Source organism: Cadophora gregata (genome assembly GCF_030347475.1).
Source record: "Cadophora gregata isolate MNR1 chromosome Unknown scaffold_15, whole genome shotgun sequence".
Classification (NCBI taxonomy): Eukaryota; Fungi; Ascomycota; class Leotiomycetes; order Helotiales; family Ploettnerulaceae; genus Cadophora; species Cadophora gregata.
Window position 1 is genome coordinate 966,907 of NW_026695938.1, and position 21,741 is coordinate 988,647.

Here is a 21,741-nt window from a genome sequence, read left to right on the forward strand (position 1 = left end):
GTAAACACAAGTACAATATGCACAAGCCAGCCGCAGACGCTCCAAGAACGTATTATCGGAAAGGATCCAGTTCTCGTAGCTAGTCGGAAGGCCATTGACTATAACCAACCTAGAGCATGTAGCCGAAAGCAGCAGCGACACCGAGAGCAATGGCACCAGTACCGAATTGAGCAGGCATCATGGTTGCAGCGGCGGCGGTCGAGGAGCTGGTAGCAGAATTGGTTCCAGAAGCGGCTGGGGTGGCAGTACCGGTGGGGGTGGAGGAGGCACTTGTGCTCGAGCTGACGACTTCGGCAGTGAAATTGGCAGGATCGAGGTGACCGCAGTTCTTCTTCTCGTTTGCATCACAGTTTGCCTGAGCAGACGCAACACCGACATTGGCTGCTATGCACTGCTTGTAGATCTCCTCGCAGATAAAGGTTGGCATGGTGTTCTGGTAATAGATGAGACCTGGCTCGGAGCTGTTGGCGCCACAGGTGCAGTTGAATGTCAGGGTGGTCTAGGAAGAACAGTTGTTAGCAATTGGTTGAAGAGAAGGATAGAAAGTATAGTATAGAGGAACACATACGACATCGCAGTCGTTATTTTGGAGATCCCCACTGCAGAGAGTTCCGCAGGTGTTCTTCTGACCAAGGCACCATTGAGCTGCACACATGTCAGTTTATGCATCGCACAGTCAAGAGCACTGGGAAGTCCTCACATCTCATGGTGGGATCGATGGTGCCGGGGTCGATGGTGGAGTTGGACGTGGTACTTTGTGCAGCAACGAAGCTGACGAACAGCGCAACGGCGACAGTTGACTTGACAAACATCTTGACGGTCGGGAGATTGACTGCGACTCAATTGATGATATTGAAGTGGGGGGGGGGGGGGGGGGGGGGGGGATGAAGGTGATGATGTTGGAGTGGGGTGGAGTTGAGTGTGTGAGGAGGACGAGACAAAACTGAAGCTGAAGCTCTCACGGAAGATGTGGGAAGGAGATGGGGTGGAATGGGTCATGAGGGAAGGGAACCTAAGGCAGGGCAAAGGTAAATAAATCGTGAGGCGGGCCCTGCACCGCACCGCACCGCAACGCACCTGCCTCGCAGGCTTCTTGCACTGTTGCAGGGGCCGAAACGCTAAGACGAGACGCTAGTGGGCTCTGAAGGAAGGAATGAGAGAAATGATAGGCTGGCCCGGCGGGTCTATGCCGTACTAGGCTAGCGCACTCACTTAGATTGTTCGGCTGGGGTCCATTCTCACGGTGCTGGGGCTGGGCCAAGCCTGGGACAACTACTACTACTGGAGACTGGAGACTGGAGACTGGAGACAACACCACGCCAGCAGAGTCTGTAGCACGTCCAGCACCGCTACTGTACTACTGGACCAGGGCAGGGCAGGGCAGGGCATGGCAGGGCATCGTATTCAAACACCTGCGGATGCGCTTGACATGCATGAATACTGCAACAGTACTGTACATTCAGTCGTAGGCTCGTAGCCAAGCCAAGGCAGGTCTAGGTAAGGTAAATTTAAATCACTGTAAACTTAGCTGTGGCGTGGCGTGGCGTGTGCTTCCGTCCAACCCGAGACTACACTACACTACACTACACTACACTACACTACAGTACGACGATGCATCAGCTCCCCTCACCTTCTACAGTATTGTTCGACCTTCTTGCTTGCTTGCGAGTGCGCACTCTTCAGAGCTCGACTTTCTGGCAGTGCGGACCGTTCTTGAAGGGATAGAGGATATTATTACGGGGCCAGGGCAATGTTAAGGTAATATCCTGCCCCCTGCCCAAGGAGATTGCTGCATCTCGTCTCGGCCTCCCTTCGTGAGCCTGAGCCGAACTCGTGTGGGGACTGCTGGACGGTGGAAAACGGCAAGCAAGCCCTTATCAGGATTGCCACGGGGGTCGGGATGTACAGTACAGGAGTTGTGGATGTGAATGTGGATGTGAATGTGGATGTGGATGTGGATGAGTATGTGCTTTTGGCGCCATGTCTGTCTGGACTCTGGACTCGCATGGCCTGGCATGGCACTGGGGGCGATGTCCAAGCTAGAATGGGCCAGAGGACGACGAGGACGACGACGAGGACGACGACGACGACGACGACGACGACGACGAAAAACAGCGTCGAACCCGCCACCCTTTCATTGGGTGGCAGCACTCGGGTCTGGAGTGCTAGTGCATTTCTTACCGAGTAAACGTCACGAGCGAGGCGAGGCATTTGCTGTATCATGGATATACTTAGCCCTCGTTTCTGGTCTCCAACCCCGAGACTCGAGAAATGGAGGAAATCTTGACTTCACACCCTCGCCAATATCGACTTCGAAACCTCACAAGTCTCTACGATGCCAGCTGATCTGAGCGATCACCCATGGGGCGCACCTCACAGTCGTCTCAGGTGGATATGGATATATAAATATAAAAGTCAAATATCCAGATTCTGAGGAAACACGCTATGGGCGGGCATCTTCAGGCAGGCGGCCAAGCTTTTTGGCCCGCTCTTCGATCGGGTCCATCTTCCATCGCTGGTTTCCGCTCCTGCTCAGGCTCAGGCTCAGCCCGCTGGTCGGCTTTAACGATAAGCTAGCCTTAGGCTTGACTCAATACCCGAAAATCAACAAATGGTGGGGAACGGCTGATGATCGCGGACAAATGTGAACAAGTGCGCGAGAAAATGTGGAAGAGCCTCTCCGGCATCAAATATCTACCCCACCTTTAGAGCATCATCAATGTCTTGACAACTTCGGAGTCCATTGCTTCCAAGACCATGGCCGAGGACACGCTCGCTGCTAACGAAGCTCCTGTGGCAAATGCAGAATCCGGCGAAAAATCTCTTAAAGCCGGAGACGATTTGAATGGCTCCCCATCAGCACTGAGTGATGACGAGAAGAGGAGATTTGCACACCTCAGAGACAATGACAAATTTCGCAAAGTATGGAAATTTGTCTCTTGGACTCCGAAGCGATGTCGATGGGATCCAGAGTCACCTCCTAAATTCAGCCTGGCTTTGAATCTTCTGTTTGGATTCGTAAGTGGGGCACTTTCTGGGCAACCCTTCTCAACCAAGAAAACACACGTGTGAAGCTACAATAAGGATTTCTAGCAGGAATCTGGAGACTCAGACATGAAGGATCCGTTGAGCTCTACCTGCTAACTACATTTGCAGGCAGCAACTTTCACTGTAGCTAATTTATACTACAACCATCCAATTCTGAATATCTTAGCCGATGAGTTCAATGTCACCAACGAGCAAGCTGCTCAAGTTCCGACGGTGATGCAAGGAGGGTATGCAGCAGGATTACTGTTCCTGTGTCCCCTCGGGGACATATTCAGACGTCGAGCATTTGTCTTGATTCTGATATTTTTCACCGCAACCATGGTTTGAGCTCCTCTACTTTGCACTAGTATATTACCTTTATTGACAACTCTCAGTGGCTAGGCTTATGTCTAACAAACTCATTCTCCGTCTTCCTAGCAATCTCGTTTATCACAGCAACATCAACCGTGACTCCACAACTGATGCTCCCCCTCGTCGGCGACCTAGCACCCCCTCACCGCCGCGCAACCGCCCTCTCAATCGTCGTCTCAGGCCTCCTCCTCGGCATGCTCATCGCACGTCTCCTCTCCGGAATATTAACGCAATACACCTCCTGGCGGAGTATCTACTGGTTCTCCTTCGGAGTCCAATACCTCATCCTAATCCTCCTCTTCTTCTTCATGCCCGACTACCCGTCGACCAATCCTGGAGGCATAAATTACTTCCGCATGCTCTTCAGCATCGTCAAGATGGTATTCAAGCATCCCGTCCTGGTACAAGCCTGTCTAGTCGGTTTCCTTACCTCAAGCATCTTCACCAACTACTGGACAACACTTACCTTCCTCCTCTCCTCACCACCATACTCCTACGACTCCCTTATCATCGGTCTTTTCGCCCTGATAGGTATTGCGGCTATTTGCGTAGGACCATTCTACTCACGTGCAGTCATCGACCGTTTCGTGCCCGTCTTCAGTGTCATCCTCGGCCTCAAATATTGTCTCATCGGCACCATCATAGGCACATATACGGGGAAACACACCGTTGCAGGCCCGATCATTCAGGCCTTCGCCATCGATATTGGCATACAATCTGCGCAGATTGCCAATCGTTCAGGGATCTTCGCCATCGAGCCGAAAGCACGGAATAGAGTCAACACAGCTTACATGCTTTGTGTGTTTTGTGGACAACTTATGGGCACTGCGGTGGGTAATAGATTGTATGCGCAAGGTGGATGGGTGATGAGCGGAAGTGCGAGTGTGGGATTTATTTGCGGAGCGTTGCTGATTTGCTTTGTAAAGAGTCCATGGAACCCCGGGTGGATAGGGTGGAAGGGCGGGTGGAGTATCAGGAGGAGAGATTTAGGTCCGCAGAAAGAGGAGCCTGCTGTTGAGCAGGTATCGGGATGAAGTTTCTGCGGAAGAGGCAAAGTCGGAAAGTTCTGATGAGAGAACTGGTGTTGGGAGAGAAGCACTATCTGAAGAGAAGGGAGCAAAAACTGCATCGCATATACAAGCATCATAGAGCAAGACTGATGCAGGTTAATCATGTTCAGCATACCAGTATATTGATTGAGCGAGTTACGATGAATTACACAGAAAGACTGGCTGGATTTAAGGAAAGAAGGACTATTCTACATCTGTGTTCTGAGCAGACAAACCAAAGAATGAGAGAATATCATCCATTGGCATTGGCAGCATGTGTCCTCAAAGATTGCTGGTAAACATCTGAAAATTTTGAAAAGAAAGACGGTTGATAGCTCAACCAATTTTGATAATGATATCAACTCAAAGCTAGACAGTAAAGGAATATCGGCAGTCCCTGTCTCCTTCGCCCGAGCACCATTCACTTCAGCACAACTAGCGGGCTCTCTGTTAGTGGGACGACAGGAAACAAGAACACCACCCGAATAAGCGACATCATATTACCAATTAAGCAAAGCCTACACGTCATAAAAATAGAGCTCCAAGAGGCATTAATAAGCAGAAATGATAATCGGCATTTAAGTCGCCCTATTTGACTCGTTGAGCGACTTAACTGCTGCTGTTTCGAGGATTGGTGGTATAGTCTTTTCAGACGCTTAATATTGATGCTTCAGACCTCTTCAACTCTCATAATGCTATGAGGAATAGTCCATTTTCTTCTCCAGGCACGCGTACGTTTTTCTCTTTTGCTCCGCTTACATGCGAGAATTTGACATTGGCGTTAGGTTGTTTATTTCTCGGCTTTTAAGCGAGTGCCGAACTTGAACACAAAATACACCATAACAGGAATAAGGACTGATGGGTATCCTAGACCAGTCATTCGCATGCCAAATTTGCAGATTTAAATTCTCGCTAGAGCATCATTATTGTTGATGTACGATTGTCGCTATTTGTCAAATGTACAGCCGAGTCAGAAGCAATTGGCAAACACTCACAGAGCAATTACAATTATGTACTTCTCATTTTCTAATCCTTCTCTTCTCTACTCTTAGCTAATAGCGTGATGTTTTTTCATGTGCTTAGACATTACGACAGGGTATCATATCATTGTTTCCAATCCAATGACGACGAATCGTCCGTTGCCTTGCTCCCAGATTTCCACCCTATACCTATATACCAACCAAGAAATATATATCCAATCCGAAACTCCAAATGAAGATGTCGTGTACCCACACTAGATCTCTCATGCTATTCACATTGTCTAGCTCGGCATTTCCTTCGCCTTAATCCAGATTCACAACCCTCAGCGTCCGCCTCGGGTTCAACACCACGGAGAAGAAACTCGGTTCCTGCCCACCAAGTAGATCTTCCACACTAGAATTCGCAGTCAGACTACCCCCAGGCCGACCATAACTCCCAGGGTCGGTCGCACCCAGGTACTCTACTCCTTCATCGCCTTCGCTCATCCTGCCGTATCGACCACCAGGCATGACGCCTCCACCGTATCCGTAGCTGCCTTGACCACTACTACTTTCCTGCATGCCGCTTCCAGGGGTGAGTCTTGAGCCCGTTGAGGAGCGACCTACACTCGAGCCCGGTGTACCGCTGCCGCCGATCTCTGTTCCGAAAGGTCCCAAGACCACACCGTGCGGTTTCTCATGACTCCTCACAGCGGCAAGCCTGTCGGAGCCAGCGTCAGAGCTGTACATCGCGTTCTCCGGACTGTTGGTAAACGCAGTGCGCTGTGCCATGGCAACGTGGTTTTTGTATAGCTTCAGTTGCTTCCTGTACAGCCAAGAACAAAAGGCGAGATAGGCTGCTAGGATAGCGAGGAGACCTGCAATAACACCTGCTACTACAGCACCTACATTGGTTCCTGATTTCTCGGGTTTTGCTCCATTGGAGGATCCGCTGCCTGATCCGGGGGATGCAGTCTGGGTCACGATTGAACCAGACTGAGTGACTGTGAATGTTGGTGGCTTCCCGGTTGCAATAGGACCTGCTGTTGCAGCACCTACAGCTGGGGAGGTGGCTGTTGCTCCTCCTTGAGAGCCCCCACCAATGACAGATTGCACTAGGGCTGGGACTTGATATCCCCTGGATCCTTGGATGATCGAATATCCATACCCGTTGTCTTCGCTGAAAGATCCAGAGCCTGATGTACCAGGTGTGTCCGAGGAGTCGGACGAAGAGGGTGATAACGAGATGAAATTGTTCTGCCATTCAAGGGAGGAAGTATTGAAGACGAATATGCCGGGGCTATCGCATGAGATGTCTTTGCCGACATAGCCGCCTATTACAACCATTTGGCTATCCCACATGGTGCATTGGTGGCCTGCTCGAGCTGCAGGTTGAGATTGTCCGTCCATAGGAACTTGAATCCAAGTGAACGAGGGGATTGTCAGGATCCACATGTCAGAGTACTGAATCTGACTTCCAAAGGGAATGAGATTTTGTCCACCATATAGGTGCACCTGGAATGAGGTTCCATCTGGTGCAGCTACAACACCGACACAGGGGTTGACTCGTATGGGTGGGCTTTCACCCGAAGTAGCTTGTTTGTACCACGTACTGTTCGCCACGTCGTATATGTCAATTGTGTCCATCTCGGTCTTAACAAAGTCAGTCAGCGTCCAAAAGGCGACATTGATAGAACTTACAAAGGTTGCGTTTGTGCCACCTGCCAAACCCAATACAATTCCCTCATCTCCCCACCCTGGGATATATACCAGCACACCATCTGCCCGTTCCGTGAAGCCGGCCGAGTCTTGTAAACCGCCTTCGGTGATGTTTCGGTAAGCTCCCCCTTGAGGGGCAGCCTTAGTCGTTCCTAAGGAGTCGATGCCACTATTTGCATATCCGGGATGCGTAAACTCCAACATACTCCTAAGATAAACCCTAGCAACCTGGTTCGACCAACCCTCCGTGGTATACATATCCAGATGGCCACCAAAGTACCAACTCTTCCCCAACTCAGGCACACTCAGACCGGCTCCTTCGGCAGACCTTTGGACAGGCATGTCACCAGCTTCAGAGTGGTTTCCAGTAGACGTACGTGGGTTGTTCCATTCTATCCACTTGGCGGCATTGATATCATATTCCCAAGTGGAGACAGGAAGTGGCGCTTCTGGAGGATTGTCGGAGAATTGTCCTCCATAGAGGAAGAGTGAGGTGTAAGAGTTCCATAAAGAGCCCATAGCAACGGCTGGAGGGCCTGATGGCTGAGGAAGCCCTTTCAATTCAGGCTCATCCCTGGACCAGGACTTAGTCAGGTCTAATGTGAGGAAATTATTGTCTGGAAGAGTTAGTACCAATAAGGATGTATGCATATTAAATTGCTTACTCCATGTGTCTGTTGTCTGGCCACTTGCTGATTTTGCTTGACCGCCATAGATATATACTGTCCCATTCACATTCGCAACTTGTCTTGTTAGTACTTCTCTAATCAATTTGCACCATGGAGGACTAATTGACTTACTCTGTGCCGCCCATCTTGTACACGTAGAAGTAGGACTATCTGCTCTTCCTTCAATTGTCGACGCGTTTTCCACCAATTCCGCCGTCCTGATTACACCAGCGTCTACTCCCCCAATATTGACCTTATCTTCTCCCCCGCCATAGCGAAATCCAGGCACCACAACCGCGACCAAGAAAACGATTAATGCCACTCTAGGGATAGAAGAAAATGACCCAGGAGGAGCAGTTGCAGAGCTCTTGATAACCGGTCTAGATCCCCTCGAAAGTTTCGAATACCACGGCTGTCCTGCACCTCCATCCTTCACACAATTCTGGTCGTACCTGCTTTCCTTTACGACACCTCCATTCTTGTCTCCATCCGCCTCCATCGTGAAGCCATCTTCATCACCCTCATGTAAAGATCCCAGGTCAATATCCGGGCCGTCCTTATACACGCTGTTGCTCAGATCATCCAGCCCCTCCTCTCTGAATACCGAGCGCCTCTGTGGTTTAATCTTCGAAATAGTTGCTATCGAGGGTCTGCGTTCGCACTCGCGCAACCGATCTGCCGTCTTCTGCGAACTGAATGAAGGGCGTCCAAGTCTCCCCCGCTCAGGAGATCCTTGCGGGACAATATCGTGGGAGAACGAGTCCATGGTCGCGGTCCAGCAACGATCAACAGCCAAAAGTAGCGACAAAGATAGATATAAGCATTTGATCAATTGCAGAAATAAGAAGTTTGAAAGTGCTCCCCACGAAACAAAGCTTCAAACGTTCTCACCTGATCCAGCTTCACAGCCCTGCCAGCACTTGCTGGATGGTTGCCACAATCAAGCTGGCTGGACCTTACATCATCGGTCTATTATCCAGCCCTTGTCCATCCCTGCGACTGGCAGGCTGGCAGGCTGGCAGGGGCTAATAATGTCATGTTTTACAGTAAGAGGCGGCTCGGAGACTTCTCGATCAGGAACCTTTTTCTGGGGTTGTTGGAGATCCATTTGGCTGCATTCAGACCATTGGCCGGGGAAGGACCAAGAACAAAATCAGGATTTACTTTTGCCGAGACTGGCTCCAACACCTTGCGAATGGAACACTGGCACGTCTACAATCCCGGACAACGACGACATTGTGCTTGTAATTGAGCCTTCAAAGTCACTTCAAATTTACCAAACTTTAAAATGTCATGTTTACCCATGATTCAGTTCGCAGACTACTGCTGCACCCCAAGTCCTGACTGCGTGCCGGATCGCGATGACGCTCGGCCTGTGAAAATTCCCATTCGTCCCTTGGGATGTAGATGAGAGCACAACCTGGATAGAGGGACATCTTTCACGATGGTACAAGTCAGATAGATTTATTGCTGTTCTTTTTCAATTCCCAAGCCGAAATACGAAGCCTGACTCAATAGAAAGCCCCAATTCCATCACGACTCCACCGAAAACAAGCGCTCAGAAGATGTAATACACGGTCGTTATCATGTCTGTCCTCCACATCACTCTCCAATGTCAATGTGCCGATCACAATTCCTCTTTGATCTGGTGCTTTGCTTTTTGGGCAGCCTCACCCGCACGATGGGTCGCATAGGTCTTCGAGAAGAGTTAGTACTGTCTACACAGACGCGGTCGTCGAGGGAAAACAGAAAGGAGTGGAACTCACGACGCCTTCCTTCACAGCATCAGCACCCTTTCCGGCTTGATACTCAGCTTGCTTGCGTCCTGCAGCAGCACCAAAGCTCAATTGGTCCTTGACGTACTGAATACTGTTGGCGAGTTTGGCCCAGAGCGTCCCTTGAGGAGTAGTTGTGCCATATTGGAAGTAATTTCTTGAGTTACGAGCATAAGCGATCAATTGGTTCTTGGTTGATCCCTGAGGAACATCAAATCCGTAGGAATCCAAATAGTTCTTGAGCTCTGACTCTGACCAGGTATCGAAGATAGAGTCCTTTGCAGCCTCGGTCTGCTTGGCGAGGTATGAAGTGACAGAGGCATAGCCAACACCACCGGTCTTTGAAGCAGAAGCGTAGGCATCTTGAGCAGCCGAGAGCAGCTGTTCGCGAGTAGCATCAGCTTGCTTGCTAGCCTTTTCAGCAGCCTTATTTCCAGAGGAAGCGAGATACTTCTTGAGATTTTCTGTAGTCCAGGTATCGAAAGTCCAAGCAGACCAGCCGGTGGCAGCCTTGTGTCTGTTGAGGCGAACGGCAGCCAAAAGCTCATCCTTCTTGCCACTTTGGGGAACTGGGACGCCACGGGCGTCAAGATACGCCTTGAGACGAGACTGCGGATGTTAGGATGATTCGTAAGAATGATAGGGGAAAATTACCTCGCTCCATGTTGCAGTTGCCTTCTTGAAAAGATCTTCAGCCTTCAGTGCAGCATCATCTGTGGCCTTGGCGTACTCGTTGCCGGCTCGGGAAGTAGCAGCACCATAGGCAGATGCTCCAGAAGAGCTGGCCTTGCTTGCGGCACTCTTTGCAGAATAGGAAACGTTGTCGCCAGTGAGTTGAGCACGGTGCTTACGGGCGATTGCTAACAGCTCGTTCCTTCGGCTTCCCTGAGGGACCTTGATCCCGTTCTTGTCGGCCCACTCCTTGATTTCTGTTTTATCGTAAGCAAATGAAGATTGGTCATCGAAAGATAGTACCTACGAGAATCGGACCAAGAATCGAGGAGCTTGTCGCTCAAGGTCTCGGCGGCAGCAGCAGCAGACTTGGAGGCAGAAGCCTGCAAATCGGCGGCCCTCAAACTTGCAATACGAGCGTTTCGGCGAACACTGGCAATCAACTTGTCACGGGTAGTTGGTTGAGGAGCGGGAATGCCGTGCAAATCAAGCCATTCCTTGAGATCTGTATCGTGTCAGTTGACTTTCACATGGCCAGTTTTGGAAAACTTACCGGACTCAGACCAGGACTGGTAAATCCAGTTGCCGGGATATGCAACAGTCTCACCGGCCTTTTGGGCAGCAGTCTCGTAGCCGGAGCGTACCTTCTGGAGAAGAGTATCTCTGGCACGAGGTTGGGGAACTGGAATACCATGCTTATCTGCGAAGGATTTGAGTTGAGACTCAGTCCAGCTGAGAAGCGTTAGTACAAATATCACTGCTTTTGCACGGCGTGCTTACCTGTCAAAGACCCAATCCTTAACACTCGACCAAGCGTCCTCGGCCTTGTCTTCAGTCTCGTACCAATAATTCTTGACCTGAGCGACCAGACCCTCCGTGTTCTCTGCGGCAGCGTCCTTGGTCTCGACACCCTTCTGCTTCAAATATGCACTGAGCTGAGCGGAATCCCAGTCACTATATGGCTGAGAGATCTTGGTTTGCCAATTTTCCTTGACGGCAGCCTCCAGCTGGGCTCGATCGTACGGAGTTGGGTATGGGACGTTGTGGTCGGAAAGCCATCTCTCAAGCTCGGTTTCGTGCCACTTATTGTACACTGTGGACGGAGAAGGTTAGCAAAAGGTGCACAGTATGGTGATATGACGTGATGGAACAGAAACAGAAATTCTTTGCAGAAGTGATCAAAATGATCATTCCCAAGGAAAGATCGAAGGCTCATGAAGGTACGTGATGCTCATCGAAGTTCAAAAAATAGCTGGGGTTCCAAGGTGGACCAAGAGAGATTGAAACAGGAAAGTAAACATACCAGATTTGCTGAACCAGCTGCTAGCAACGGTTGCCTCCGCAGCGAAACCCAGCACCAGGAGCTGGGAGAAGAACTTCATTCTGATCGAAGTCTTCAGGATGTTTACGGTATTGTTGAAGAATTCAATGCAGTTGTTCTGCCAAGGTAGACGGTGGCAGTTTTGTGGTGTTGAAAGAAAAGAATAGAAGGAGGAAAGAGTTGGGATTGTTGATGTGATGTGATGTGATGTGATGCGGTGCGGTGTGGCTGGAGAGTCGATGTCGTCGTTCGCTAGAGAACAAGCAGAATGGCAATGACGTAAGGCGTTTTGTTGTTCTTTGTCGTCGCGCGTTGCTGCCTCTACCAGCCGCAGCCGCACATGTCAGACAGGTGGAACAAAAGGGGAGAGGGGAGAGGGGAGAGGGGAGAGGAGAGAGAGGAGTGGAGAGACGACGGGAGAGCAGATCACCGCGCGAAACAAGCCACAGCAGAATTTGCTGTGTGGGAACTACGAACGCTACGAGTGGAGTAGTGTACGAGTAGACGGGTAGAAGCATGCACTTAGGTTGTTCACTTTCGCATCGGATTTAATATTTCACTGGAAGCTGTCAGTGCATCAACACCTCAGTGGAGCCCGAGGGCAAACTGGAGCTCAATGGCAGGTCTCCACTTTACAGTAGCTTCCCCGCCTTCAACATGGGACTGGGCACTGCCCTGATGTCATACTGTACTGTACTGTGAGCAGATCCCGGTCGCACCAGCCACTCACTCTCCACTCTCAGGGGTCAATAATGACGGGAATGGAAGTATGTATGGTTACTACGGTATGACCTGTGGCTTACGAAAAAATAATTGAGAAGGAAGTACAGGTAATCGCAGCTTTGAAAGTAGTAATCATGAATTGCAAAGGTATAAAACCATTGATCATTTATAGTGAGTGCTTCATAGTGAGTGCTCTATGAAGCACTCTTTAGTGTGATGCTTTTCAATGACTAGTAATTGCAGATTATACACGGACAGAACTGGCTGGTGATATGAGAACAATGCCTACCTTCATGTGGCTCTTGGAACTTGCACATGTGGATGGAAACAGGCATGGCAACGGTCTCTTAATGCAAAGCTTCTAGCTACTGATTATCAACCGATCCTCCTTTACCTGGTTGGATGGATAATGGATTAGTACTTATCAAAGAAAGCACTCCGGAAACCCAACTTACCCTTCCAGAACTTGCTGTCAACCTTCTCGACGTCGGCTGGAGGAGCTCTATCGTGCCCTTTCTCAAACTCCTTGTTCTAGGGGACAAAATACTATTAGCCCTTGATCAATCAAGTTGTCGGAAATGGTTGGACTGTGCGGATAGGGTCAACGAGTTCCCAACACCTACGTGTTGCTCAACTTCTGCCTCCTTGTCCTTGGAATTGCCGGAGCCAGGAACATCGTGGTTGGTGATTTTGGGTCTCGCTCCATCTTTGCTCTTCTCTTCAGGCCTTTCACTACTGCTGCTCTTACCGTCACTCTTGCCCACCTCTCCTCCCGTTGGGCTGGAACCAGTCTCCTTTGCCTCTTTACTCCTTGATCCTCCAGATTGCGCTGAAGCATCCTCTGGTGAGCTGCCGCCTTTTGTGGGCCCGCCTCCGGTACCCTTTCCTTCACTTGGTGGTGCTGGTCCTGGGTGCTCAGCATGTTCCTTCGTCCCATTTGATGGTCCTTGGTCTTGAGGATTTTCTCCTCTAGGATCTCCCTCTCCATCTCCGTAACCCTGGGTAAATCGTGGGCATGTTGAGGAGATAGGCCGAGCTGCAGTTGTCTGGTGGATGGTGCGAGGAGCTACTCGGCGTGTGAAACTCGATAATGCTGCGTATGGGCGTAGAAGAGGCATTGCGAGTTTTGTGAATGACTTGTATAGAGGAAGATTTGTTTAAAAGTCAAAATAGATAAACTGCTTTACTTACAGCTCAGTAATAATTGGGATTTCTTGGTAGGGCATACGCCCAGCTTTAATCTCATGTACGTCATGACCAGGAATCATGATGGTGTTTCTCGTCAGGAGAAAAGGGTCCTGGTGGGGCAACCGGGTATTGGCCGGTTCGGGTATGTGATGGCATTTCCCGGAACACGCAAGAAAGTCCATTGCATCTGAAAGTAAACCCAAAGAACGTCTTCTAGTATAGGTCTAGCGTTGTAGAGCAATCTTTACCAGGATTTAGTTGTGGAATCATTCTCTAGGCGGAAAGGCACGATCTGAAGACTTTGTTTTTATTGTTAGCTGTTATTTCCATTGTTCTTCAGCTTCAAAAAGTATCAGAACACGTTCTCCAACTTACAACTCTTCAAAGTTCTTATCTAATGGATCAGAAGTCACTTTCTCCAAATCCAATAGAGTGAAAGTAACAAAGACAGAAATGATCAAAACTTCGGCACGTAGATTAGCTTTATTGATAATCTATGTCTGACCATAGAGAACCTCGAAGGATGTTTGAAGTTGTTAATTTTTCTGTCTTGCTTTCCTGGGGATTTCTTGCATCCAACTTATTACCTTAAAACAGTAGAATCTCAGCAGTAACATGAATCTCTAAATATAGACTTTCCACTCCGTCTTTCTCTTCTCTGCTCTATTTGTATCCGGCTAATTGCCTCGCATCTTTAGTTTTACGAGATTTCGCTCCAAGCAGAGAGCACACATAGTAAACACCAAAGAAATTGGGTATTGGAAACGTGTTAACTGGTTACATTATCAGGAATACAAGTTCGCTTCGCCTATTGGTTGCTGGATGAAAGTGTGGTCTCGCTTCAAGTCGAAGTCGTTCATATCGCTGAGTAGCCTTGTCGCTGAGTAGCCTTGTCGCTGAGTAGCCTTGTCGCCGAGTAGCCTTGGAACACTATTGAAAAGGGACATCATGCTACAACTTAATCTCAAAAAGCACACCAAATTATATGTACCATGCCACACCCAGATTCAGGTCACATGAGATCAGGTAAATGAGGGGAACATGGCGTCAAGCGACGAAGACTACAAGCTTACCATATATCATATACCTCAGGAAGCACAAGTATCACAAGAGATTGCTTGCTCATGTGGATTGCTTTTATTTTCTTCCCCAAGACACAATCTTTTGCGAACAGATCCTCCTAATTAGTTTGGGGGCTCGTCCACCGCGACCAGTCTTACCGCACCATTTTCCTGAACAATTTACCAATAAACATATGTTTCGAACTAGAATTAAATCTTCGTTCAATGATTTCGTCAGTATCACCATATTCCTTTCATGCTACATGAACACTATCAACAAATCACAATGCAGAAATGCGAATCTCGGAAGTCTTTCTCGTTCAGAGAATGTAGGCCACCACCGAATAGTCCTCTGGTTCCTCTGGAAGTGGAATTTTGTTGTGCAACCAGAGCTCCGGAGTGCTGCTCATACTCTACTCATGGAACTGCTGCCCTTGCATACAACTCTCGCATCTCTCCAATCTCAGCAGGATGTGAGGTTGTTCTTTCAGAGGATAATTGACTTTTCTACTCAGCTTCGATGCCACCCAACGATGTGCCTGACTGCCAGGAGACCTGCTCCAAGACAGGAAAAGCAGCTATTTACTGTGTTATGCCTATTGTGGATTCAACTACGAGGGATGGAGCATCTCTAACTTTAAATGAGATTGGCTGATTGTAGAAAACAAACCGAAGATGGAATCACTTTCAATAGCCCCAGAAGAGGAGTGAAAGATCGGGATATCGCTATAGGATGAATTGTATTATACCCTGTGACTGATAGAGGAAATATTTAGAATTATACCTAGCCTCAGCAAGTCGATTGTCACTCTAACTCTGCATTCTGCGATACTCGATGCTCCAGCTGTTTCGTTTATTGTATCTTTCGCCTAGCCGAAAAACTCTTTGACATGCTTCAACAAGATTTCCGGTATTTCTTCAGCAATGTAGTGTCCTGCAGGCACACTCTCGCCTGTGACCTCTCCATCAGACACGCGCTTCCACTCCCCAAGACAGTCAAACTTCATATCAATCACCCCCTTGTTTCCCCAAAGCACTTTGACAGGGCATTTTATCTTTCTCCCATCTTCGCGGTCTTTCCTCGCCTCCACGAGGTCAATCGTAGCCGCAGCTCTATAATCCTCACACATCGCATGCACGCAAGCGTCATCCCTGAACATAGCCATATACTCACCCAGCGCCTGCTCATTGATGTAACTTCCTGTCCCAGCATACCCACCCCCAAAGAACTTCCCTTTGAACAATTCCGGCTCACTCATCATCAACTCCTCTGGAAATGGAGCCGGTTGGATCAGCCAGAACCAATGCCAGTATGCTGTCGCGAAGAGCTGATCAGTCTTCTCAAACATTTCCAGTGTCGGAGCAATATCCAACATCATGAGCTTTTCGACAGCCTCTGGATGGTCGACAGATAATTTATAGGCAATTCTGGCGCCTCGATCATGCGACAGAATGTTGAATTTCGAATAACCGAGGGACGACATGACGGCCAAGCAGTCAGATCCCATGGTGGACTTTGCGTAGGTTTTATGTAAATCGGATGCTGTAGATGGTGGCTTGGAGGATTTTCCGTAGCCTCGGAGATCGATTGCAATTACGGTGAATGATTTCACGAGCTCTGGAGTCACTTTATGCCAGATGTGGTGGGTCTGAGGGAAGCCGTGAAGGAGTAAAAGAGGTGGGCCATCGCCAGCACGTATGCCGTGGATGGTGACGTCTGGGGCGACGGCAATATCGAATTCTTTGAAGCCTGGAAACATGATTGCTTTTATGGAGAAGAAATTTTCGATTTGTTGCACGCGCGCAACCATGAGATCTCTGGTTAATATTGGAGTGGAGGCGTTGCGAGACTGGCGTGGGGTTGTAAAAAGTGCGGGGGTAGCTTCTACTTTGCCGATAAAATTAATCGTTGGATTTCAAAGCAGTTCTTCGGCACAAATTTGTTTTTGTACTTCATGAAGTATAAATGGCATGCACAATTCAAGGTCTGCTGTTTGTTCTACGTCTCTATCAATTGACGTCTGAGTCAAGATAAAATTCCAACTTGGCTAGTCAAAGGACACTGAATCAACTCCAATCATTTGTTGACACACAAAGAAATCAACATAGGCAATCTTCCAGATCAAACAGTCGACACCTACGATACCAACCCTATGAGTGACTGGAATACTGGCAAAATTCATGGCTTAGGAGCCCACAGACTTTCCAGTAAACCTGTGACCTGATCATGGTAGACTACCGGGAATCGAGGCCTAGGAGGAACCTAGAAATTATTTGATCTAAATTGTTCCTGTCAGCGGTATTCTTCCAGTCTATCTCATGACACAGTCGTTGAAAAAGTCATCAACATCAGAAGAAAGCTTCGCATAACGACATAATAGCACACTCCAAGACTGTTTTTATGTTGAAAGAATTGGCTGGTAAATATGTATCCGCCCAAGGTATAGGAACAGTGACGCGCTAGAAGTCGTAGCGGACATCGTTCATGAAGCGATATAGATATAGAGTCAGTCGATAAATTGTACCGTAGAGTGTATGAGATGGTGAGGAGACATGAAACCCAATCAGGGTAGAAACAGGAGGTACTGCAACAAGGATTCCACACACAAGAAGAATAGGTAGCCAAGAACATCGCACCATACCGCGCCGCAATCCTCAAACGTGGTGACTCCCATCGAGAATACATCTAGTCCAGACGAATGGTCAATAGTAATCTGATGAAATAAGACACCGGGAATGTAGAATAAACAAAGAAGCAAAAAATGTATTGCCCAGCATGTCCTGCGAATGGCCCCTGCAGCATGACAGATACCATGTATTGGAACTCTGCTGCTTGTGGGAGTGGATTTCCAGAACTTCTCGAACTTCACCGGCTGAGAGCTGTCACAGGAAATGAGTTGTCACCCGTGAAGGACTGCGGACCAAACCCACCGAATGTGCCGTGCACTAGTGCCAGAATGTATTTTCTCTGGAAACCAAGCCCTTGGCCCTGGCCATTTCCCGGTTTCTTTTGCGAGCCACAAACATATGTCCCTCTTTCTTCCCGTTATTTGATCATTTCCTTGTAGACATGACGTCTGAGGAGCTTCATGTTAAACCCCGGGAGCTATGTTCGAGCCTCAAGTGACAGTTGTCTGTGAATGCTAAGCTTTTGCTCGTCCTGTTTTCGCGTCTTCCAAGACTCTCAAAATCCATATATTGTGAGGTTTTTCCATTCTTTCTTCCTCCTACTCCTCCTTCTCCGTCTTCTATGTTTTTTCTCTTTGCAAGTTGCAGCCACCACTTTGTTTACTTCCAACATGTCCAGCAGTATCGTGGCCAGTTTCTTGGGTGCCTTGGAAGCATCTCTCTCCGTTCTCTTGACGATCACCTACGGTGCCGTTGCAGCAAGATTCAATCTCCTCAAGTCATCCTCTGCAAGAGACATTAACAAGTTGTGTGTTCGACTGTTCCTTCCCGCACTGATGATTGCGAACCTTGGCGATGAGTTGCATGCCAAAACTGCGTACAGATACGTCCCAGTGTTGAGTTAGTATAACAGCACCCTCTCAGAACTCCCAAATTAATATTTTGCTTTAGTATGGGCTCTCTTCTATACTTTAACTTCCATGGCACTCGGATGGACCCTAAAGCGAATGTTTAAATTTCCAGCGTGGACAATTCCTGCCATCTGCTTTAACAACACTACCGCACTTCCACTTCTCCTTCTCCAATCACTTGAGACATCTGGGATCTTAAAGGATCTTACTATGGATAAGGGTGACTCTTCTTCAGAAGCTATGAAGCGAGCAAAGTCCTATTTTCTTGTCGCAGCTGTGGTTGGAAACAGTTTGACATTCGCTGTTGGACCCGGACTTTTGGATGATGAGGAGACTCCAGACAGCTACGAGGCCCAACAAGAACGCAAGGGTCAAGAAAATAGAAACGGGGCGCACGAGGACGAGGACGAGCACGACAATCCCACAAACGCGGCTGGAAGGACAGCTGAAGAGCAAGAAGAACATGCAACTGAGAATACGACTCTCCTCCCAGATAGAGTTGCCGATCCTGGGGCAGAACTTGGCGGGGTATTAGCGGACACCTTCGACGAATATTGGTCTCGTCTTCCAACTGTATTACGGAAACATCTGCATTTTGTCAGCAGTTTCTTCAACGCACCTCTAATAGGTGCGGTCGTCGGCGCGATTCTCGGTTTAGTTCCTCCATTTCACAAAGCCTTCTTCAGCGAACCCCAGGATGGAGGCATCTTCAAAGCCTGGTTGACGTCGTCGGTGAAGAAAATCGGAGAACTCTTTCCTGCACTGCAACTTGTGGTTGTAGGTGCGAAGCTCAGCGCCAGTCTTCTAAAGATGAAAGAAGGAAAAGACGTGGGGAAGATGAAACTGGTTCCAGTTCTCACAGTTTTCGCGATCAGATTCCTCATCTGGCCAGTGTAAGTTGTTCCCTGAAATCTTGCGAGGTGAGCGTTATGCTAATGAGGCAATAGCATCAGTATTGGGGCGATATACCTCATCGCATCAAAGGCCAAGCTTCTGGACGACGATCCTATCCTCTGGTTCGTCTTGATGCTGATGCCTACTGGTCCTTCAGCAACAAAATTAACGGCACTTGCGGATGTCAGTGGAGGAAGCGAAGAAGATAAACATGCTATCGCGAAGTTCATCACGTTGTCATACACCATCTCGCCCCTAATTTGTTTCACTGTTGTGGGAGCATTGAAGGCTTCACTCGCAGCCAAATCTTGAGAGTTCTCATGCCAGTCGCTTTGCTGATTCGGGTTTGTAACAACAACAAGCCTAACGAGAAGTCATAGTATATAGATTCAAATGTTAGGCCGTAAAACTCTAAATATGGGCATGTGAATATCAGATGGAGATTTGAAGCACCTCTCGCAGTCGTGACAGTGACAAGTCGTTGTTCGGTCAGAGTTCTGTCAGATCAACGATTGATGTTCCCCTAGTATCCGCAGTTCAGACCGGGGATCAAACGGGGCAGGGTTGATGTCGTTTCAGAATCATTCGAAGTGCACGCAAACTAACAACATCAGATTAAGTGACAGGGAGATCTACGTGTTTCATCCCAGAAAACTGGGGAGGCAATACATTAGCTGTAGGAATGCTGAAAAGTTAACGCCGGAATTAAGGAATTAACGCCAAGACTTCTAATAATCCTTAAAGCTTAAGGGACCATTAATTCAGGAATCACTAGGCTTGATTAGGCATTAAAGTACATTAGCGAGTAGCTGTTTTAGGCTAAAAATCCCTTAATTTAATAAACACCTATAAAATCCCCAGTTCTACAATTATCAGTTCATACTACTTATAAGTATATCCTTATTGTCAGACTCTAGTTCGTTCTCTATTTAAACGATATTATCTTCTATATTTAATAGTATCTCTTCTAATAATACCTCTTCCTCTTTTTCCTTTCGTTTACTCTTAGCTTTTATCTCTTTTTCGCCTAATTAAGCAACCTTTAAGGAACGCGTATTAATATAAATAAAGCATAGCATATCCATTTATTTAATTAATAGCCTATTTCGCGTCTTAGACTATAAAAGGTTTATAATAAAGAATACTCGTTCACTAAGAACTGAATTTACTATCGTATAGAAAAGTATAAGTACTAGTCTTAATAGTTTAAGGGAACCTAAAGTCTATAGCTTATTAGTTATAATATCAATTAGAATAGAGATATATAACTTACAGAGATCTGCTAAAAGAGAATCTTATTATTTATGAAATATTCCTAACAAGGCCTTTACAGGTTAAAGTTACCTACTTTCCTATTATAAAGAAGTGGGGTAGTGCTATTAAAGTGTATAGTAAGTAAGGATATAGAGGACTACTAACTAAACAGGTAGTAAGAGTAGGAGAGAGAAGATAATATATTTATTATATACTATCGCGCCTATCTATATAACTTTATAGAATAAGCTAACTATCTTCCGACTTAGAACTATACTACCCTACTATATATATCCCCCTTAACTAAGTAATCGCCTTCTAACTATATCCCCTGATATATCGTATAAATAAAAGAAATACACGGATACTCCTCTTAACTATCTACTTTTATTATATTACTTACACTTGCTACTAAGTACTCCTTAGCCTCCTTTATAAATAATAGGCCCTCCTTTAACACGATTTCTATTACTTCCTCACTTAGCTAGTTAGTATTAGCCTCTACTTCTCCTATTAGAACACTTATAGCCTCTAATACCTCCTTTAAGTAGTAAAAGGACTTCTCTTTAAATACCTCCTTCTTTACCTTCCTTACTATTTTAAAAGCCTCTATAGCTATAATTAGTACCTTAGCTCTCTACCTATTAATAAAGCTATAAGCTACTACTTAATCCTCTCCTAATAGAATATTTCTCTGAGCTATTACTACTAATGAACTCTATTATTATCACGTAACTAGAGTATTAGATAGAGTATCTAACTCGGAAAGCTTAACTATAGTAGCGAACTAAAAGAGAATAGCTCTATACTAATTTATAAGGCTTAATAAGGTAACTAAGGGTGTAGTAAAATCTCAATAGGAGTTAGCTAGATCTCTTTAAGTTCTCTCTTCTATAACCTCTAAGGTTTCCTTATTATCCTGAATTATAATAAACTATAATAAGATAGTCCGATAAACTTTTATCACGGGCCTAGTTAACTTATATAGGATCTTTAGTAGCGTAATCTGTATATCTCTAGGGCTATAAGAAGTCCTAACCTAATTTACTCCTAGGACCTCTATATTCTCTTAAGTAAATATTTAGTCTATAATTTAGTAAATATAGTAGTTAGTATCTTATCCTTACTCGCGAATATATACTTACTACTTGCTTAGCTTATATTATATCCCCGGATAGTAGAAAGTGTAATTATCCTTATTCTCCTAATCTAGCGAGATACTACCTTAAACTATAATAGCCCCTCGATTAGTAGTAAGTATATTATTAATATTTAAATTAATATAATAGAAAAAGGTTCTATCTCCTAGTATAGTGTATTTAGTATAGTAAAGGTAACTAACTAGTCTCTACTTCTTATTAGGATAAAGAGCTACATATAATATATAGTAGGCGGGGTCTTAGCGTATAAGCTACTAGGTTACTGAAAAAAATATATTCTATAGCTATTTAATATTCTTACGCCTATTAATCTCTTGTAAGTAGTACTAGTATATATCTAATTCGTTATAGATTTACTTT

The 21,741-nt window shown here is 46.8% G+C and overlaps 7 protein-coding genes across 8 annotated transcripts; 2 read left to right on the top strand and 5 right to left on the bottom strand.

Annotated features, from left to right (window-relative positions):
- Positions 1–109: 109 nt before the first annotated feature.
- Positions 110–812, bottom strand: ONS95_004934 (uncharacterized protein; the record flags this gene model as incomplete). The annotated part of the gene is made up of 3 exons (XM_058498320.1): positions 110–499; positions 569–645; positions 701–812. The coding sequence occupies 3 exons, from the start codon at positions 810–812 to the stop codon at positions 110–112; spliced, it is 579 nt and encodes a 192-aa protein (XP_058351834.1).
- Positions 813–1,327: 515 nt separating this feature from the next.
- Positions 1,328–4,743, top strand: ONS95_004935 (uncharacterized protein). The gene is made up of 3 exons (XM_058498321.1): positions 1,328–3,018; positions 3,157–3,369; positions 3,423–4,743. The coding sequence occupies exons 1-3, from the start codon at positions 2,758–2,760 to the stop codon at positions 4,431–4,433; spliced, it is 1,485 nt and encodes a 494-aa protein (XP_058351835.1). The 5' UTR covers positions 1,328–2,757; the 3' UTR covers positions 4,434–4,743.
- Positions 4,744–5,412: 669 nt separating this feature from the next.
- ONS95_004936 (uncharacterized protein) lies at positions 5,413–8,943 on the bottom strand. The gene is made up of 3 exons (XM_058498322.1): positions 7,927–8,943; positions 7,109–7,869; positions 5,413–7,060 (listed from the first exon to the last, which is right to left on the bottom strand). Exons 1-3 carry the CDS (start codon positions 8,558–8,560, stop codon positions 5,732–5,734), a joined length of 2,724 nt encoding a protein of 907 aa, XP_058351836.1. The 5' UTR covers positions 8,561–8,943; the 3' UTR covers positions 5,413–5,731.
- A 478-nt stretch (positions 8,944–9,421) lies between these two features.
- On the bottom strand, positions 9,422–11,623 carry ONS95_004937 (uncharacterized protein; the record flags this gene model as incomplete). Its single annotated transcript, XM_058498323.1, has 7 exons — positions 9,422–9,490; positions 9,561–10,178; positions 10,224–10,498; positions 10,549–10,746; positions 10,795–10,973; positions 11,022–11,334; positions 11,545–11,623. The coding sequence occupies 7 exons, from the start codon at positions 11,621–11,623 to the stop codon at positions 9,422–9,424; spliced, it is 1,731 nt and encodes a 576-aa protein (XP_058351837.1).
- Positions 11,624–12,650: 1,027 nt separating this feature from the next.
- On the bottom strand, positions 12,651–13,403 carry ONS95_004938 (uncharacterized protein; the record flags this gene model as incomplete). Its single annotated transcript, XM_058498324.1, has 3 exons — positions 12,651–12,679; positions 12,741–12,816; positions 12,909–13,403. The coding sequence occupies 3 exons, from the start codon at positions 13,401–13,403 to the stop codon at positions 12,651–12,653; spliced, it is 600 nt and encodes a 199-aa protein (XP_058351838.1).
- A 2,000-nt stretch (positions 13,404–15,403) lies between these two features.
- On the bottom strand, positions 15,404–16,294 carry ONS95_004939 (uncharacterized protein; the record flags this gene model as incomplete). The annotated part of the gene is made up of 1 exon (XM_058498325.1): positions 15,404–16,294. The coding sequence occupies one exon, from the start codon at positions 16,292–16,294 to the stop codon at positions 15,404–15,406; it is 891 nt and encodes a 296-aa protein (XP_058351839.1).
- Positions 16,295–17,483: 1,189 nt separating this feature from the next.
- ONS95_004940 (uncharacterized protein) lies at positions 17,484–19,595 on the top strand. 2 transcript variants are annotated; one of them, XM_058498327.1, is made up of 4 exons: positions 17,484–17,734; positions 17,845–18,062; positions 18,114–18,966; positions 19,021–19,595. In XM_058498327.1, the coding sequence occupies exons 2-4, from the start codon at positions 17,999–18,001 to the stop codon at positions 19,277–19,279; spliced, it is 1,176 nt and encodes a 391-aa protein (XP_058351841.1). In that variant the 5' UTR covers positions 17,484–17,734; positions 17,845–17,998; the 3' UTR covers positions 19,280–19,595. The 2 variants fall into 2 exon arrangements, with proteins under 2 accessions (XP_058351841.1, XP_058351840.1); XM_058498326.1 differs by having other exon boundaries at positions 17,484–18,062.
- The last annotated feature ends 2,146 nt before the right edge of the window (positions 19,596–21,741 follow it).

Excerpts from the sequence above, each read along its gene's own strand:
- ONS95_004935 (XM_058498321.1), top strand. The coding sequence starts at position 2,758 with ATGGCCGAGGACACGCTCGCTGCTAACGAAGCTCCTGTGGCAAATGCA. Across the intron at positions 3,019-3,156 it reads TGAATCTTCTGTTTGGATTC|GCAGCAACTTTCACTGTAGC; the intron begins GTAAGTGGGGCA and ends CTACATTTGCAG. Across the intron at positions 3,370-3,422 it reads TATTTTTCACCGCAACCATG|TGGCTAGGCTTATGTCTAAC; the intron begins GTTTGAGCTCCT and ends GACAACTCTCAG.
- ONS95_004936 (XM_058498322.1), bottom strand. The coding sequence starts at position 8,560 with ATGGACTCGTTCTCCCACGATATTGTCCCGCAAGGATCTCCTGAGCGG. Across the intron at positions 7,870-7,926 it reads TACAAGATGGGCGGCACAGA|TTGCGAATGTGAATGGGACA; the intron begins GTAAGTCAATTA and ends TAACAAGACAAG. Across the intron at positions 7,061-7,108 it reads GTGGCACAAACGCAACCTTT|ACCGAGATGGACACAATTGA; the intron begins GTAAGTTCTATC and ends GACTTTGTTAAG.
- ONS95_004940 (XM_058498326.1), top strand. The coding sequence starts at position 17,675 with ATGCTAAGCTTTTGCTCGTCCTGTTTTCGCGTCTTCCAAGACTCTCAA. Across the intron at positions 18,063-18,113 it reads CAGATACGTCCCAGTGTTGA|TATGGGCTCTCTTCTATACT; the intron begins GTTAGTATAACA and ends ATTTTGCTTTAG. Across the intron at positions 18,967-19,020 it reads AGATTCCTCATCTGGCCAGT|CATCAGTATTGGGGCGATAT; the intron begins GTAAGTTGTTCC and ends ATGAGGCAATAG.